The sequence below is a fragment of the Rhinatrema bivittatum genome, chromosome 1 (assembly GCF_901001135.1).
Source record: "Rhinatrema bivittatum chromosome 1, aRhiBiv1.1, whole genome shotgun sequence".
NCBI classification, from domain to species: domain Eukaryota; kingdom Metazoa; phylum Chordata; class Amphibia; order Gymnophiona; family Rhinatrematidae; genus Rhinatrema; species Rhinatrema bivittatum.
The window spans coordinates 217,682,488-217,700,370 of NC_042615.1; the positions used below are offsets into that span (position 1 = coordinate 217,682,488).

General features: G+C 42.0%; 1 protein-coding gene across 2 annotated transcripts in view; it reads left to right on the forward strand.

The window, feature by feature from the left end:
• Positions 1-10,479, forward strand: part of CPZ (carboxypeptidase Z) — a 152,304-nt gene extending 141,825 nt beyond the window's left edge. For both annotated transcript variants that reach the window (XM_029591839.1, XM_029591848.1), the window contains 2 exons: positions 495-594; positions 9,344-10,479. In XM_029591839.1, the coding sequence (XP_029447699.1) occupies positions 495-594; positions 9,344-9,708 (465 nt within the window). In that variant the 3' untranslated portion in view covers positions 9,709-10,479. The remainder of the gene's footprint in view (positions 1-494; positions 595-9,343) is intronic.
• Positions 10,480-17,883: the final 7,404 nt, after the last annotated feature.

Genomic DNA, 17,883 nt, shown 5'->3' on the forward strand with positions numbered 1-17,883 from the left:
TACCAGTCATGGGTCTCGTTGCGAGTATTCTGGAAAGAGTCACAGTAACTTTCCATCCAGGTTGCATTTTGACTTTGTGAAGAGATGTGTTTCCCATTGTTTTGGTAAAAAAGAAAAAACTGGGAATGGCTTTGCAATGTCTGCTTGCATATAGGAGATTTAGACAGTAATTTCAGCAAAATGTTGATCTTAACTTTTTCACTATCATCAGCATTTCGTAGTGTTCCATCTTTGTTCACAGAAATTTGAATAACCCTGTATAATTGGACATGGCATCTTATCCCTTGTTTACATGCAATGCCAATTTTTGTAGACCCAACTAACCCAGAAAATGATACTTTTATAATTTTACATCAAAATAGAAAACTTTGAAATACAGAAATTAGTTTGTGATTTAAGTCATAGTATACACAGGGACCAAGATAACTGACTTTCTTATCCATCTTGATATCAGAGTACTTATACAGAAATAATAATTTTTCTCTTATTGCTAGGTTCATCGTGGTATTAAAGGCATTGTAAAGGATGAATATGATAATCCAATCAATAAAGCACGTGTTTCAGTCAAAGGAATTCGACATGATGTCATTACAGGTACATCTCATTGCATTGTTGATGACTTACTCATAGTTACTCTAGTAGAATGTACCACATAAAAAATGTTAATCTTTATAGATTGAGCCTACTGATTGCTTGTGAAGAGACTATAATTAGAACAATATCCCTTTCATGACCTGGCTATATCACTGTGCATTGTGGAACAGGAGACTCAGATTTCATTCTGCTGTCTGATGGGGCTGGGGGAACACAGGAAAGTCATGGAGGTAACATACTCAGTCTCTAAGGAAAGATGAATGGAAGGAAGTTACTAACATTGCAGCTGCCTTTGTGGTAGAAAGGGTTAAGTCTTGGAGTAGACTTCCCTCCAGGCCTCAGCCAGCTAGGAATTCTGTGTTACCTGAGCATGCTATCTGAGAAAGGGAAAAGGGGAAAAGGGAAAAAACAGCATTCAGCAATAAACTGCCACTTGAGATTGCATCAACATGCAATAAAATGATTATTCCATTAACTGAGAATATCTTTTAACACATTATAATATCATTCATTTAACTTTAATTTTTTCCCATTTGTAAACTGCTTTAACAAAATATTCTTAGGCATGAGTGGAGTCATTAGCCAAGCTATTGGATTTAGCTCTGTACTTGGTTTTCTAAAACATACATCCACAATTTGCCATAGTGCATGCTAAATGATGAAAACCTCTGCCCTTTTTCAAACTGTATGTCAAAATATACCTCTTCTTTCATATTTGTATTCATACACAGATATTTTGTTAACTTCATAATTGCAGAGCAGCATTTGCCTGGGCTATACAGCTAAAAGAGCTAATTGTGTATATTATTTATGATAGCACACACTGTTTGCCCCTTTAGCATGCAAACCTTAGCTATCTGCTTCACAAATAGCTCAGTTCAATGTTTTTCTTTTCCTAAAAAGAAAGATGCCGGTACTGAGAAGCAGGGCTATCCGAAGGGAGGGGAGAGGAGAATATTTATTTATTTATTTATTTATTTATTAGCTTTTATATACCGACGAACGTTGGGAACATCTCGTCGGTTTACAGAGAACAGAACTGAGCAACAGGCTTTACAATTATCATATAATTATATAAGGAACATTAAAAAACATACAATTAACAGTGTAGAATATACAAGGATCATTAAAAACATACAATTAACAGAGTAGAATATACAATAAAATTAACTAAGTGGTATGCATGATAGAGGTTATCCATCTAATCGGGGGGGGGGGGGGCAAAGAAATTCTGGTAAATAGGAAGGATATCAACATTTGTAGGCGGCATATAAACACGTGTTTGGGAATAACAAGTTCTTAAGTACAATATACAATATACTGTCCTGGTAATTTCACTTTAAGGGGTGTAGGGGAGATGGGAGAGTGTCAGGTGTAGTGGCGAGGGTGTGGATAGGAGGTGGAAAGGATGGGGGGGGGTGAGGGAAGAGGAGGGAGGTAATGAGTTGTAGGGGGGGGTGCTAGTGACTGTGTGCATGTTAGGTGTATGAGTGTTTGAAGAACCAGGTCTTCAGGTTTTGCCTGAATATTTTTGGGCAGGTTTCTTGTCGGAGGGAGGTAGGTAGTTTATTCCAGAGTAAAGGACCTGCTAGGGAGAGGGCCCTTTCGCTTGTGGTGCGAAGTTTAGTAAGCCTAGGTGATGGGGCGTGTAATGTTGCTAGATATTGTTTTCTAGTGGGTCTATTGCTGTTGTGAAAGGAGAGGTGTTCTTTGTACCAGTTCATGTTCTGGTTGTGAAGAGATTTGTGTATTAAAGTGAGGGCTTGAAGGTAATTCTAGATGCTACAGGTAACCAATGTAGCTGTTTGAGTACCGGGGTTATGTGATCATTTTTGTGGGTGTTGGTGAGTATTCGGGCAGCTGCATTTTGGAGGAGTTGTAAAGGCTGTATGGTGTTTTTTGGCAGGCCTAAAAGCAAGGAGTTGCAGTAATCTATTTTTGATAGGATGAGTGCTTGTAATATAGTACGGAAGTCACTGAGATGTAAGAGTGGTTTGAGTCTTTTAAGGGTGTGTAGTTTGTAGAAGCAATCTTTAAGGGTGTTATTGATGAATTTCTTGCAATTAAGGTGACAGTCAATGGATACGCCGAGGCTTCGTACATGGGTGGGGAAGGTGATGTTAGTGGAGGGATTATTGTTGTGTGTGTGTGGGGGGGTCATAAGATGGGTGGGGGAGATGTTAGGGGGTGAAATAAGGATGAGTTCCATTTTAGTAGCGTTGAGGGCGAGAAAGTTGTTGGATAGGAGGCTGCTAATTTCAGAGAGGGCGGATTTCCAAGTTTCAATGGCTTTGTGTATAGAGTCTTTAACAGGGATGAGTATCTGCACATCATCGGCATATATGAAGTGCGGAAGGTTAAGTTTAGCAAGGAGATGGCAGAGGGGGAGGAGATATATATTGAAGAGCGTAGATGAAAGAGATGAACCTTGTGGTACTCCTTGAGCGAGGTGGTGGGGTTTGGAGGTTGAGTTACCCATTTGTACGCTAAATTGTCTTTCAGCTAGGTATGAGTGGAACCATTGTAGAGCCAGGCCTGAGATACCAATGCTGCTAAGACGTTCTAATAGGATTTGATGTTTAATGGTGTCGAATGCAGCGGATATGTCTAGGAGAATGAGGATGTGTGAGAGACCTTTGTCAAGACCTCTCAGAATTTGGTCGGAGAGAGAAATGAGTAAGGTCTCTGTGCTATGGTGTTTGCGAAAGCCAAACTGTGAGGGGGAAAGGATGTTGTTTTCATCCAAGTAATCTGATAGCTGTTTGTTTATAGCTTTCTCAAGGACTTTTGTAATTAGTGGCAGGTTTGAGATAGGTCGGAAATTGGTGAGATCAGAGGGGTCTAGGGAGGGCTTTTTCAGTATGGGTTTCACGATAGCATGCTTAAGGTTTTTGGGGATATTGCCAAGTTCAATGGACTTGTTTATGATGTTTGAGATGGGCTTGGCGATGATCCCGGGGATGGAGAGGAGATGTTTTGTGGGGATGGTATCTGTTAGGTGTGTAGAGGGTCTGATTTTTTTAAGGATAGATTCAATTTCTAGAGATAAGGTTGTGTCAAATGTTGAGAGATTAGTAGTAGATTGGTGTTGCGTAGTATCATTGAGTGCTTGTTTGGTGGGGAAGCGTGACATGATGTTGTTGATTTTGTTGTCGAAGAATAAGGCTAGTTCTTCACATTTTGTCTGATTGTCTATGTCTGGTATGGTTGGCGTGTATGGTTTAGTTAAGTTGTTTACTAGTTGGAATAGGGCTCTTGGATTGAATTGTAGGTGGTGTATGCGTTGTGAGTGGAAGTCTCTTTTGGTTTTATCGATTGCTACTCGGTAAGAGTGCATGTAGGCTTTGAATTTATTTAATTGGGTGGCGGTGGGGTCTTTGCGCCACGCTCTTTCGAGCTTTTTTAAGTAGGATTTCATATTTTTTAGTTCTGGCGTATACCAGGGTTGTTTGTGTTTTTGAGACATGTCAATTGTGCGTTCCTGTATGGGGCAGATCTTGTTGGCAATCGTATTAGTGATATGGTTCCAGGATGTGAGTGCCGTATCAACGTCTGATAAATCAAGCGAGTTGATATCGGTAGTCATGGCTGATATTAATTCTTCTTGCTTGCAGTTACGTCTAAAATGTATGACTTTTTTTTTTTATTCATATTGGGGCAACTGCCCAGTGACCTGCCCTCCATGGTAGCTTCACTTCCTGCAACTGGTTGCAGGGTTCACTCACAGCATGATCCTCCCTACTTTCCATCCTCCCTTCCAGCAGCAGGAGGCATAAGAGAGCAGTGCTTTTACCTGGTGCTGCCTCATCTGTCACTGTTACGGCATGGGAAAAGCACCAGTAGGGAAAGGAAGTTAAAAGACAGAGACACCACTAGTGTTTTTCTCTCACTCTCCTCTTCCTCCCAACTGGTGATTGCTTTCTCTTTCTCCTCTCCCTCCACTACTGGTGCTTTTCTCTCAGATTTAGATTCAGGAAACTTTATTGTCATGACAAAATTTATGCATTTGCTGCCAAAGTAATATATAAAGTGATTAAAAGAAAAACACAATACAAAATAGTGCAAATAATCGTATTTAAAATGTCAGGTTATAGAATGGTTAATAGTACTGACAAGTACCAGGTTCTGGTGCTATTCCGTATTGTCCCTGCTTAAGGCATACAGGGCTGGTGCTCAAACTCTTATTGGCCAGTCTCCTGCAGAGAACGGCCTTCTGCTTTCTGCTTTATCTGGCGCCGCCCCTCCCAGGAGCAGACAAAATAAATTAAAGAAAAGCTACTCTGCTCCCTAATCGAGCCCCTTCCCTCTTTAGCATTTTCCTGGGGCTGATGCAGAGGGAAATGAGACACCGTTTGCTAAGTACTGTCAAGGAGCAGCAGAAAAAAGCCGTGGCTAAATTTCATGCATGGTTTGTGAAATGTTATGTTAATTCGTAATGCATGTTGCACAATCTGAAGCATATTTTAATAGCGACTTTAGGATGATATTCCCAGGTGATTCCCAGGGCCCTGATGTTATTGGGCATGAATTATTGTAATTCCTTGCATATGGGACTGGCCAGAACAACTTTGAAGGCCTTACAGGCAATTCAAATGCTGCTTTATAGATACTGGCAGGTGCTTTGTTTAGGAAATGCATTTCTCCAATTTTGTCAAAACTGACTGTTATTCATAAAGCCGTAGCTAGAGATATTCCAGTGCGTCTGAATACAGTATTAAAATGTATAAATCCACACATGTGGGCACAATCTGCTGGATATCCCGACAGTGCATCGCGTTCAGCTGTCTGAATCCCGGGAGAGAATGTTTGCAGTTGCAGGTGCTTTGCTGTGGAACTTTTTCCAAAAGGAGCTGAGGGCTGAATCATGTTTTAGATTGTTCAGGAAACAACCAAAAACTCTATTATTTATACAAGCCATTGGTGTCCCTGAAGAATGGCTAGCAATTATTTGGCTGAGGGATCTGGTGAGTAAAGATTAGATTAGCACACATCAGTTTGCATATGTCGGTTTTGAAGATGAATGAGAACTGCTTAATGCACTGCTTTAGTTACCCTTTTAAATTGTTTCTTTATTAAACTTTTTAGTAATGAAAAAAGAATTTACAGGAAAAACTTGTATACAGTTCTCACATTAAAGGCAACAGCAAATCAATACATTTACTGTGTTACAAGGACCCAGTAATATCGTGGAGGATAATAAGGCAAATAAATCAAAAGAAATAAAAAATATTGGAGAGAGGAGAAACATTTCCTGTGGGTCCTAAATTAAGTTGCTACAGATGGATTCACATTTACCTTAGATTTAGCTATCAAAAATGCCTCGGGATGTAGCGGGTCAGAAAATATACATTTCTTGCCTTGAAAAGTTATGAAACATCTGCAAGGAAATTAAAAAAAAATGTAGCACCAATACATAGAACTCTAGTTTTCAAGGTCAGGAAATGTCTTCTGCAGATCTTGGTAGGTCTGGAGACATCAGGAAAAATATTAATTTTCTGTCCACAAAACAATAGATCTTTATTTTTGAAAAAATTCTCAAAAACCAATTCTTTATCTCTTTCCAAAGAGAAGGAAGCAAATAATGTAGCCATCTTGTTAATAATATTTAATGACTTTTCTAAAAAAGTAGAGATTCCTGGGCTATTTTCATTATCTTCTCCTTGCATTCCAAATATTTTATTAGGTTGATTAGAAAAATAGAAAATTTTTGAAATACAAGGAATATTATCCTCTTCATATAACAATATTTCCTTGAGAAATTTTTTAGACATCCCATATGCTAACAATCTCGTAAATGGAAAGTTAACAAAGCGTAGATTTTTTGATCTCATCAAGTTTTCAATATTTTCAATTTCAGCATGTAAAGCTAAACTATCTCTAATACTCTAATATGCATGTTTTCAGCATTTTGTAATCCCTGTACTTTAGAAGACAAATCATTAACAGATGTGTCTAACTCATAAATCTTTTTACTTTGCTCAATTGATAACCTATTTGTATTGACCAGAGAAGAGAGATGTAGATTAACCTGAGTAACATTAAGAGTCCAATTTCACTCACATCCTCCACAAATCACCCAGTGTGACATTGGGAGGTTCTTCAATGTTTATTTGAAGGCTTCCAATGTCTGGAGAAGAACTCCCAGTGGTAGCCCTACCTGGTTGAGTAGCTGAAGAAGAAACTGCCTGAGGAATCACAAAAGAAGACTCTAACATACTGCCATTAGGGTTCGATGGATCAAGACCAGAGGGAGTCTCTTCAGATACTATACCTGGGGTTTGTGGAGGAATTGGACTATTGCCAGGACTCAAAGAGACACTAAGAGTGCCCCCAGTGCAGTCCTCCTGTGGCATTGCAGTCAATCTGCTAGCGTGAGCATTCCCAGCCAAACAGACAAAGCTAGATGAAGCCAGACAATGCCATGCACCCCTTCGGCACGTGCAGCTTAGGCGAAGCGCCAGCGGTGGCAGTTCGCCGCTCTTCCTCACAATTTAAAGGGCCCATGGTCGCCTTGATGATGTAGGCAGCCACCCTTCCCAGATGCAGAGAGTAAGACAATTAGGTGTAATTCAGCTGCCCAACCGATGCCAGCAGCCAATGAGCCCTCTAGCACAATTGGAACAGCGGGAGACTGAGAACGACTCCTCTCTCCTTCAGGGAATCCCCACCGGCGTGCCGCACCACCACGCGACGTAAAGGGCCCATGATGGCCCTGATGACGTAGGCAGCCGCCCTTCCCAGATGCAGAGTGGAAGGCAATTAGGTGTAATTCAGCTGCCTGATTGATCCCGGCAGTAAAGGAGCCCTCTAGCACAATTGGAACAGCGGAAGACTCACAACGACTCCTCTCTCCTCCAGGAAATCCCTTTTTAGTTACCCTTTTAAATATTAAATGATCAGGTTTTTCTAGGCGAGTAGTGAAATTGTATGTCTGAATTGTCTGTTTATTATAGTTTTATTATGAATGTGCTGTGGTACACACGTAGAATGGTAGATAGCATGGGCTACATATAATTTGTAAAATAAATAATGAATCACCGTGAAGCAAGTTATGTAAAGCAGCTAATTAACTATGATTGCATAGTAAGACGTAATGCAAAAATAATTTCACAAGTGGGATTTCACTAAAGGTTTGTAGAAAATGTATGCTATTTTTCTACTGGGTTCATTAGCATGACAATTCCATAAAAAAATAACATACGCTATTTACTAAAGTACATGTGAAGTTCGGTGACTTCATCACATTGGCCCGCCTGCTTTCTCTTCCCCCTGATAAACATTATGGGGTAGATTTTTAAAAACGGCGCGTTCGCGTACTTTTGTTCGCGCTCCAGACGCAAACAAAAGTACGCTGGATTTTAGTAGATATGCACGTAGCCGCGCGTATCTTCTAAAATCCAGGATCGGCGCACGCAAGGCTGCCGATTTTGGGCAGCCGGTGTTGCCCGAGCCGCGCAGCCTGCCTCCGTTCCCTCCGAGGCCGCTCCGAAATAGGAGCGGCCTCGGAGGGAACTCTCTTTCGCCCTCCCCTCACCTTCCCCTCCCTTCCTCTACCTAACCCACCCCCCCGGCCCTATCTAAACCCCCCCCTACCTTTGTCCACGGATTTACGCCTCCCGGAGGGAGACGTAAATCCACGCCCGCTGGCGCGCCGAGATGCGACCCGGGGGCGGTTCCGGAGGGCGTGGCCACGCCCCCGGGCCCGCCCCCAAAACACCGCGTCCTGCCCCCGAAACGCCGCGTCGATCGGCCCCGCCCCCCAACATGCCCCCGACAAAAAACCCCGGGTCTTACGCGAGTCCCGGGGCTCTGCGCGCGCTGGCAGGCCTATGGAAAATAGGCGCGCAGGCGCGCAAGGCCCTGCTCGCATAAATCCGGTCGGATTTACGCGAGCAGGGCTTTTAAAATCCGCCCCTATGTGTACTTATTTTCATATTCTCTGTTAGTTCCCTCATTCCTTTCACATCAAATTCATAGTTCTTGTTCTTACTTAAAACTACCTTTTATTCTATTGGTCTCCTTTTCTTTCAGGACCTAACTTTATTTCCCATCCTTGCCCATATCCACTGCTTATCTTCTGGTTTCTTCTAGGAGAGTGGAGGAACATTTTTCAATTTTATTTTAATGTATTTTTCAGTTGACTTAATGATTATTTCAGTTCAGTTACTTTACTGAACTGAAATAAACATTACATTAAAAAAAGAAAAGAAACTGCTCCTTCCCATTGGGCAGTAAAAGATCAAAATGTACTCTCCCTCAGGCCTTCTTCATAAATCTCCCTTCCCCCCACAGAGATCTATTAGCTCCTTCCTGGAGTGTAAGAAGTAGAAAGGGCCAATCTCTTCTACCCCACCGGGTTCCATTTTGAAAATGACCCCAGCTGGTCCTGATGCCAATGCCATTTCGTTGTATGGTTGTATGTTCGGCTGTATAACAGAATGGTGCCGGCCTCAGGGTTGGCCAGCATTATTTTTGAACTGGAACCCGGTGGAGTAGGAATGATTGGAATTGCTTGTAGGGAATTTTGCTTTTTGGGTGTTTTCGGATTTTTTGTTGACTTTGCAAGTAAAACAAAAGTCAACAGAAATAAATAATAATTTTGGAGGGATTTTTTTTTCTTATTTTGCTTTTAAATGAAACAAAATATGGGTGTTTGGTAAAAGATATATACTAATAAAGCCACTTTCCTCGAATGCAGAAGAAAATATGTTTAATGTTTCCTAATAGATTTTCATATTTGTTTTCGTAGCTGCTGATGGAGACTACTGGAGATTACTTCCTCCAGGAACACACATAGTTAGTGCTCATGCTATAGGATACAAAAAAGTAATGAAGAAGATCACTCTGCCAGTCACAATGCACAAGCCTGGACGTGTGGATTTTGTCCTGCATCGTGTTAACATCCAGCGTCGTAGATTTGATAATGTGCCACTGGATGAAATTTATGATCGATTTGACCCACTGGATAATTTTGATCCACACAAACAACACAATGTGCATCAACAAACTGAAGAAGGAGATGAACCTTCAGCTGACAGAGAAAAACCTTGGTGGTGGTCTTACTTTAGCGTACTGGATCAAAATAGGCCAGTATGGCTTCTTAAAAACTATTAATTGAAATTGTGGTTTCAGTCTTCTTTTTAATATTCCTCTATCCAATTCAAAATAACCTCTAAGATAAAGGAGATACATGTATTTGTATATGTTTAGCACTTGACCCTATTTCAAAATTCAGGGTAAAAATGGTCTCTCTTGTATATTATTTAGTTTAACCTATAATAGTTTATTTCCCTTCACCTGTCATTGCAGATGATTAGTAAGCAAAAGCATGTTATATGTTCACTGCATATCCTGTTTAAAGAACACATTCTCTGAAACTGTTGTTTTTGTTTTGTCTTTTTTTTTTTTTTTTTGGCATTTTCTGCCATTTTGTCTATGCAATAATGATGAAATCCATTATTTATTAAGTTGTAAAGTACCTGCATAAAACCTTTTTGATCTTTTCATGAATTTTCATACCTGTCTTAGCACATTAATTATTGCAAAGTCGATAAACCCTTCAGCAGTATTTGGAAACATATTTCCACTCTATGCATTATTTCTGCTTGTTAACTTTGCTACCATATGTCTTTCAACATTGGTTAGAATTAGAGAACTTGATTTCACACAGTCATTTCCTTTGTAGAATTCAGTGGTTACATGAAAATTTTTCTGGAAATAAATTCTGTTTCTGCCAGTTTATAAAAACTGGCAAAAACTGGCAGAAACAGAATCTAGAGAGGATGACATACATAAGCTTTTTTCAGTTGTTAGAAAATGATGATTGTTTCCGAAACGTGTATTAATTATAATGTGCTGCATTTCATAAAGCTGACATTTTTTCCAGTTTCTGTTTTAAATATAATTTATTTCTGTCAAGAAACAAACATGAGGACTATAACATGGAAGTAGGTATTATGAATGAGTAGAGATGGATATTTGGCCCAGATTATTTATGAATTTCATTGCTAAGTTAAGTCTAAAAGTCTAAATTTAATTACATGAACGTTCGCCTTTTATTTCCTATAATATCCATTGCTATTTTGACATTTTAATAAATTAAGATGTGAATTTTAAAAGCCCGGCGCGCGCATTAATTAGGGTATGCGCAAATAAGTTGGGATTGCGCTCGCTGAACAGATTTTAAAAGCTGCCCGGATACGCGTGTAGCTCCTACAGCGCACACATCTCCAAAGATTTCAAAATGGGGTGGGGTGTGGGCATTTTGGGGCATAAACCAGAGATATGCGCACAAATACTTATGCGCCCCAGTGTGCACTGAGGTGCCCTGCTGCTTAAATTTACGTCTGCTATGGAGGCTGTATAAGTTCTAAAATAAAGAAAACTAGGCCGATCTGGGGGTTTTAAGGGTCAGGGCTGACTGCAGGGGAATGAGGGCTATTAAATGAGGGGGATTTGGAGGACCTTTTAACTGGGCAAACTGGGAATGAACTGGTGAAACTAAGAATGGCATCAGCGTGGGCCCCTTTTAAATTCCCCCACTTACACAGGAGAAGCAGGATTTGCCCACCCAGATGAAATTTGGCGCACAGGTACGTGTGGGTTATAACATGCATGCATACATGTGCACAAGTTGTAAAACTGCCACGATCCTGAGCACAGGCCATCATATGGGCGCCGGTGTGAAAGTTACTGACCCTATCCTTAAAACATTTCTGATTGTACCCACAGAAGCCCTCAGACCTTCCCCCATCCTCCATGAAACCCAGAAAGTCCCTGCCAGGAGCGGAGTATGAACTTACACACTCCCAGTCGAGCGCAGTTTGTGTCAGAAGCTGGGCTGGAGCTCGGAACAGATAAATTTGTACCCGCTCTCTGCAGGGATTTTGTTTGTTTCTTGGGGATGGAGGAAAGGCCCAGGGGAATGGAAGGTGTATCTTTAGCTGGGGGTTGGTAGGGTCTGGCAGCAGCACAACATTTTAATATATCTAGAAATGGGGAAGGGGTGGAAGAGGGCCAGCAGCAGACCCTGGGAGATTCGGTTCGGTTGCATGATCTGATAGGACATATATTAAATTTGGGGGGGTGGGATGTAGAAAATAGTCTTCAGGCCCCCTTCTTTTTTTTTTTTTAATACATTGCTTCTTATCTGGATATCTTGATATCTGCTTAAGCAGCAAGTTATCCAGCCACACAAGGCCAGGCAACTAAAAATTGTAACCAGTTATTTTCAAACATAGGCCTGGATTCACTAATGCCGCAAGGCATAGTGAATCCCTGCAGTAGCAGGGGGGGAGGCGCGAAATAGGCAGAGATACGGAAGCTTACCATTTCACTGTCTGTGCTGCACTCGCAGAGTCAGCCCCAGTGCCGCCCCAACTCCTCCTCTTCCGGGTCCGACTCTGCCCCGATGTTGCTTTCGCACGTATGCAAAAAGCTTTCTAGCTATCAGACGCTTGCACTGGTAGCGCAAGCCTGCGATAGCTTTAGAAAATAACCCCCATAGCCGGTTAGGTTTATTAGTTATCCTGTTACATGTAGCCAGATAACTTTAGGAAAGTATATTCTACATTATTATCCTACTGAATATACTTGATAAGTTGTCGGCTAACTTTAGCCTGATAACTTATCCACTAAACGGCTTACTGAGTATGGTCCCCAAATAACATAGGAATACGGAGCATAGTAAATGACGGCAAAAAAAGAGCAGCTGACCATATAGTCTGTCCAATTATTCAGTCTATATTAAAGATACATTTTTGCTGTCATCCACAGAATGAGACCACTTGCAAGACCTCTCTTTATCCAAGACATTCTTTTTGTTTCCTTCATCTGCACACCATCATCCTGGATAGACTAGCATAAAAGATCAACGCTTAGTTCCCTCCAGTATCCACTTTTCCAATATCCAACCCCAAAGTTCTGTAATAATCTAAATAGCCAGCTATACTAGCATGGCTATTGCCTGAACTTACAGCCTTCTAGGTCCTCTAAGTGGCTTGCTAGTCAGACCTGGCTATATGGGTGCCTACATTTCTACTTCAATGAACACTTGATCAACAGCATTGATAATTGTAAACATAGAACTCCTATGTCATGGAATTAAAAAAACTTATGGATAAATCCAAGACAGGTCAAAAAAGTATACCTGCTTATGCTTCTTCAGTCTGATGCACTGCAGCACTGCCCAATCACATAATCCTCCATTGCCAAACACTTCCAACAGCTTCTAGTTTATCGACACCAACACTATGAGCATCCCTAGACTTCAGTGGATCAAATAAAACCTCCTGGGATGCTCAGGACTCCTAACTAGCTATGCACACATGATCAACCCAAATCAACAAAGTCAGATACTGTTTGAAAAAAAAAAAAAAAGACAGACCCAGATATGTGAATGCCTGTGTTTCCACAATGACTTTGCTACTCCTTCTGGCAACCGCAACACTCATTGCTTAAACCAGGCAAGTATGGTGTTATGAGCACACGTTCTGCCAGGTTATGCTTTCTGCGCTCTCCAGCTTTAGCAATTATTGATCCACTGGGCTCATTTCATTTCATTAATATTATTATTGATATTCATATAGCACTACCAGATGCATTCAGTATTTTACACATGCAATACAATAGACACCCCCTGTGCCTCCTTGGTGTTTATAATTTGGTCATGACAGACAGATGACACAGAGACAAAAACACATATAAGGTTTTGATAGAAAAGGAGCTAAGGTGGGAATTGTGAAGGAGTGACAGCTTTAATTCAGTAAAGCTGTAAGGAACCATCACTTTACTTAATTGTTGAATCATCTAGAAATTAGATCTTTGCCCAGGAAGCATTATATTTCAGAGAAGCAGAACTTGGGTCAGGTGGGAGGGAAGCCCTAGAAAGTCACCCATATCCTCTCTGTATAAAAAGGGAGACACATTCTATGCCTCAAAAGGAAGGGCTTGCAAAGAGCCATCTGTAGAGGTTAATTTCTCATCTTGCTTCCTTAAAAGCTGGGACCAAAATGACATACAAAACTCTGTACACCTGAAAGGCAGCAATTTGACCCCTTGCTGGTTGCTATACCCAGCCCTTTCTTTAACAGAAAAAGATGTGCTCTTAAATTTTGTTATTGGTTGTCTGCCACCACCCCTCCAAGAGATTATTCCATGTTTCCACCAGCGTTTCCATGAAAAAACATTTCTTGATGTTGCTCCTCACCTCAGTATACCCCTTTGGAGTCTCATTCTATGACCCCATGTTCTAGAATTTCCTTTATCTTAAACCAAGTTTCATCTTGTACATTATTAATACCTTTAAGATATGTGAATGTCTCTATTATATCTTCCCCGTCTCACCTCTTCTCTAGGGCATTCATTCTTTCTTATTTCTAAGTCTCATCTCATAAGACTTCTGATGCAGACCTCACATCTCTGGAGTGACTCCACTCTGACTATATCCTTCTAGAAGTAAGGCCTTCAGAGTTGGACACAATACTCAGGAAAGGTCTAACTAACAACCTGTAAAAATCATCTCCTCTTTTCTGCTACTTATACCTCACCTTATACATCTTAGCATCTTTTCAGCTCTGGCCATCACTACTGCACACTGTTTCCTTACCTTGAAAAAAACTATATAATTACCCTGAGGCCTCTTTCCTACTTTGTGGACATTAGTGTTTCCCTTCTTTTCATATACTGCTCCTTTGAATTTCTGGAACATGTACATTTTCCATATAAACTGACACACATACTTTTTTAAATCAAAAAGTATAAGCATAAGAGGAAACTCCTCTCCAGCCATGTCATCGGGAATGCCCCTGCACAGTCCAGGCGAACTTGCTTCTGAACATTGCATACACGCAAAGGTTCACCCTCATAGTGGGCGGGCAATTTTATAAAACCTCATATCTGTTTTACATGTGGATTGTTGGAAAATTTCCCCATATTGTGCTCTTCTTCCAATATGCCCAATTCAGTAAAAAGACATTTCTACAAAAATCACATCTATAGTAACATCTCTTGAGAACACTCTTTCACCATAATCTCATATTAATTACATGGAGAGGAAATTCTCAGCAATTGACCATAGAATTGTAGTGTCCATCCTGCCACTGATGCTAAATGCTGTTACCTGATATCTCTACTCTCGTTGACCAGTTAAAACTGTGTAGTCAAGGAATGAAAGGAGTAAAACCACAAAGTGGAATGCTGGTAGCTGTAATCAGTGGTGGTTATTACTGAGAAGAGAATTCTTTAGCTATGAGTTTAAAAAAAGCTACTAACATTTAACCAAAGCAGAGTAAAGTTCAGAGCTCCTGCTGTTGCAGAATTACAGGCAATCCTTCTGTACATTGCCATTAAACTTCCATCCACTGTTCAAAAGCCATGCTAAAGTATTTTGTAAAATACAACAAAATATCTGTAAGAATTCTAGTATCTAGGCTTTTAGGGAGAAAGGAGAGTGAGAGAGGTGAGGGAGAGAGAAAGAAAAAGATGGAGAAAAGAGAGGTTGGTGGCGTAGTTGATGAAGACAAGGGGCTTGGCGAGGAGGGAAAAATGTTAGTGGAAAACTATTACAATAGTCCTTTGTTAAGTTATTTAATTCCCTTTCTTATTATAATGCTTATCTAACTCTTAAACAATATCTAGCTCCCCTTCTGTTTCCTCATCACTGGGAGGGGGCTAAGCTGACGGGGCTGAGACCTGATTCAACTTGTGGCCCTGAGGTTTGTTCCAAGTAGTGGGGAAACAGTGCTTCAGGAACTTTAGAGACAGGACAGTTAATGAGGCACGTCGCTTCCAAAGATTTGTGCTTCATCAGAAAAACACTTTACTCAAATTCAGCTTCTTTTGGGTTGTTTACTGACCCCTGGTTTTCGTGCTGAATGGCTCAAAGTGGGGCCAATGTATTAAGGTGCGCTGAAGCTGCTGCGGGTTTGTGCACGCCTGTACATGCATTTATATGCGAGTTTTCCCTCGCAAAGCCCTATACAGGGATGTAATAAGGGTTTTGTGCATGGGAAAAAAGCACATTTGAACGTGCTCATGGACTTGGGGTTTTTCCTGCGCGAATGCATGCTAACGGCATGCAAAGGAGGTGATTAACTAATCATAGGGAATGCAGGGAGCCGTGCTAGTGCTAATGCGGGTTTTTTCATGTGGGATTTTTACCGCCATGGTCAGGGCACGAGTTAAATGTCAGCGCCAACTCAGGGGGCCTATGTCAGCGCCCAAGTGTCCTGAAAACCACCTAGCTGAGCACCCATCTTGGCGTCCGAGTGGCCAGCTTAGTTAGATGCTTTTCTGGGTGTCAGAACATATAGATTACAACCAAGTAAGCACCTAGCTCAGCACCTGAGTGGCAACAGTTGTCTTTTTCCATGGTTAGTCCTCAGTTCCTGTCCTTGTCCTCATGGTACAGTCATCAGTTTCATCAGTGCTCTCTCCTGTCCGCATGTGCCATCCTTGCCTCCCTTCCTGTCTTCCCATCCTGCCTGCCCTCAGATGAATCTCTCTGGTTTTGACCTTGGCCTGCTTCACGACTCTGATTAAACTCTGCCTACCCTGACCTCAGTCTGACTCTAACTCAATGAATTAAACTAACCCCAGATCCCGGCCTCTGACTTGTCTATTTTCACAAATCTCCTCATTGACCTCAGAGCCCTGAGCCTAAGTCCTGCTGGCCCCAGCACCTGAGGGCTCAACCTAAGAGGAAGGAGAGTTGATAAAGGTGAAGCTCCAATTCGGCCTCTGTCACTGTCAGCTCCGCCAGCCGATGGTGGGATCTGCAGGGCTTCTCCCTGCAGGTTGGCCCAACTCCACTTTGGCATAAAGGTCCATGCCTACAACATGACCCTCATAATCGACATCATCAAATATGCTACACACATCTGGTATCCATCAGCCTTATACATACATTGGTCAGCAAAGGCCCTTGTTGCATTTTAAACTGAGTGCTGCTATTTTTAGATGTTTTCTTTTGCATTTAAAAAATAAAAGTGAAAGTTCAGTACTTATCTTTAGTCATAAACCACCTTATTGCGTTTATATCCTGCAAGCGTTACTCCTTGTCAAACTTGATTTTTTTTAAATGTTCAACTCCGGTTTGCCATTCTTAGATTTACTATGGTGTCTGATGCATTCATCTACACAACACATATGCCCAACACATATCTGTGTTTTGAACATGCTGTTTCCTTTGTCATTTCCTTCTCTCTCTGTGTCAGTCTATCTCCCTCCTTCATGTCTCCCCTGTCCTACTGACCTGTGAAAAATGCATGGGGCGCCCACTGACTAGTCACTTGCACATAGGAGGAGCCATCTTGGAAGAAACCTGGTTTGTGACTAGCCAGGGGGGTGGATGGGCCTCTCACAAAAACTACTGTTCATGGTCAAGCCTTTGAATGCCTGATGTGCTAACTTGCTGTTGCACTGCGATGGGTGGGAGTGCTAGAGGGCGCTCCCCAGTGTGGGATGATATGTGTTCCCCTGCGGAGAGATGAGCCCTTTCTGGGTAGACAGGAGGAATCTGGAGGCCCTGACCCTCCACCGGACCTGCATGCCCCAGTGAGATCATCAATGCAATGGTGGTCTCCGAGTGGTCCTCCGACTACTCCAAGCCCTTTCAGACCTGCCACTGGATAATGGCAAGGGCGGACGGAGACATCTGATACAGGATGAAGACTCAGGTGTTGGGGAAGATGAAGACTCAGGTGTTGAGGAAGATGGACTCAGGCATTGAGAAAGACGAAGACTCAGGCTTGGCAAGGCATGACAAGGCATGGCATGGCAATGCAAGGCAAATTAGAATCAGGTAGTTAAAAGTCCAGAACTCTCAAGAAAGTGCAGTGCCTCCGCCACTCACAGACACTCGGTGAAGAGCAGCACAGAGAGGAGGAAGAACGACATTCCCTCAAGAGTTCCATGAACAGGAGGAAAGAGAACGGTGAGCAAGGTCCCTCAGGCACCCTATACAGCCCAGCCGGGCTGGTCACGGACCACTCTGTCCCCTACACACCCTACACAGCCAACTGGCTGATCGCGGACCATGAGGAGAGCGGGGCCTGCCCAGGGAAAGACAGACATCAGGCTTACGGACATCAGGACATCAGGAACAAGGTAGAGGTCTGACGAGGGATGAGAAGACTCCTTGGTGCCGACAGATGGGGTGGTCGCGGACCACTGGGCCTCTATGTGCCCTACTCAATCCAGCCAGGCTGGTCGCAGACCATGAGGGACGGGTCAGAGTGGATCTGAGGACATCTGGACAATGGCAAACATCTGGAACATGGACAAAGACAT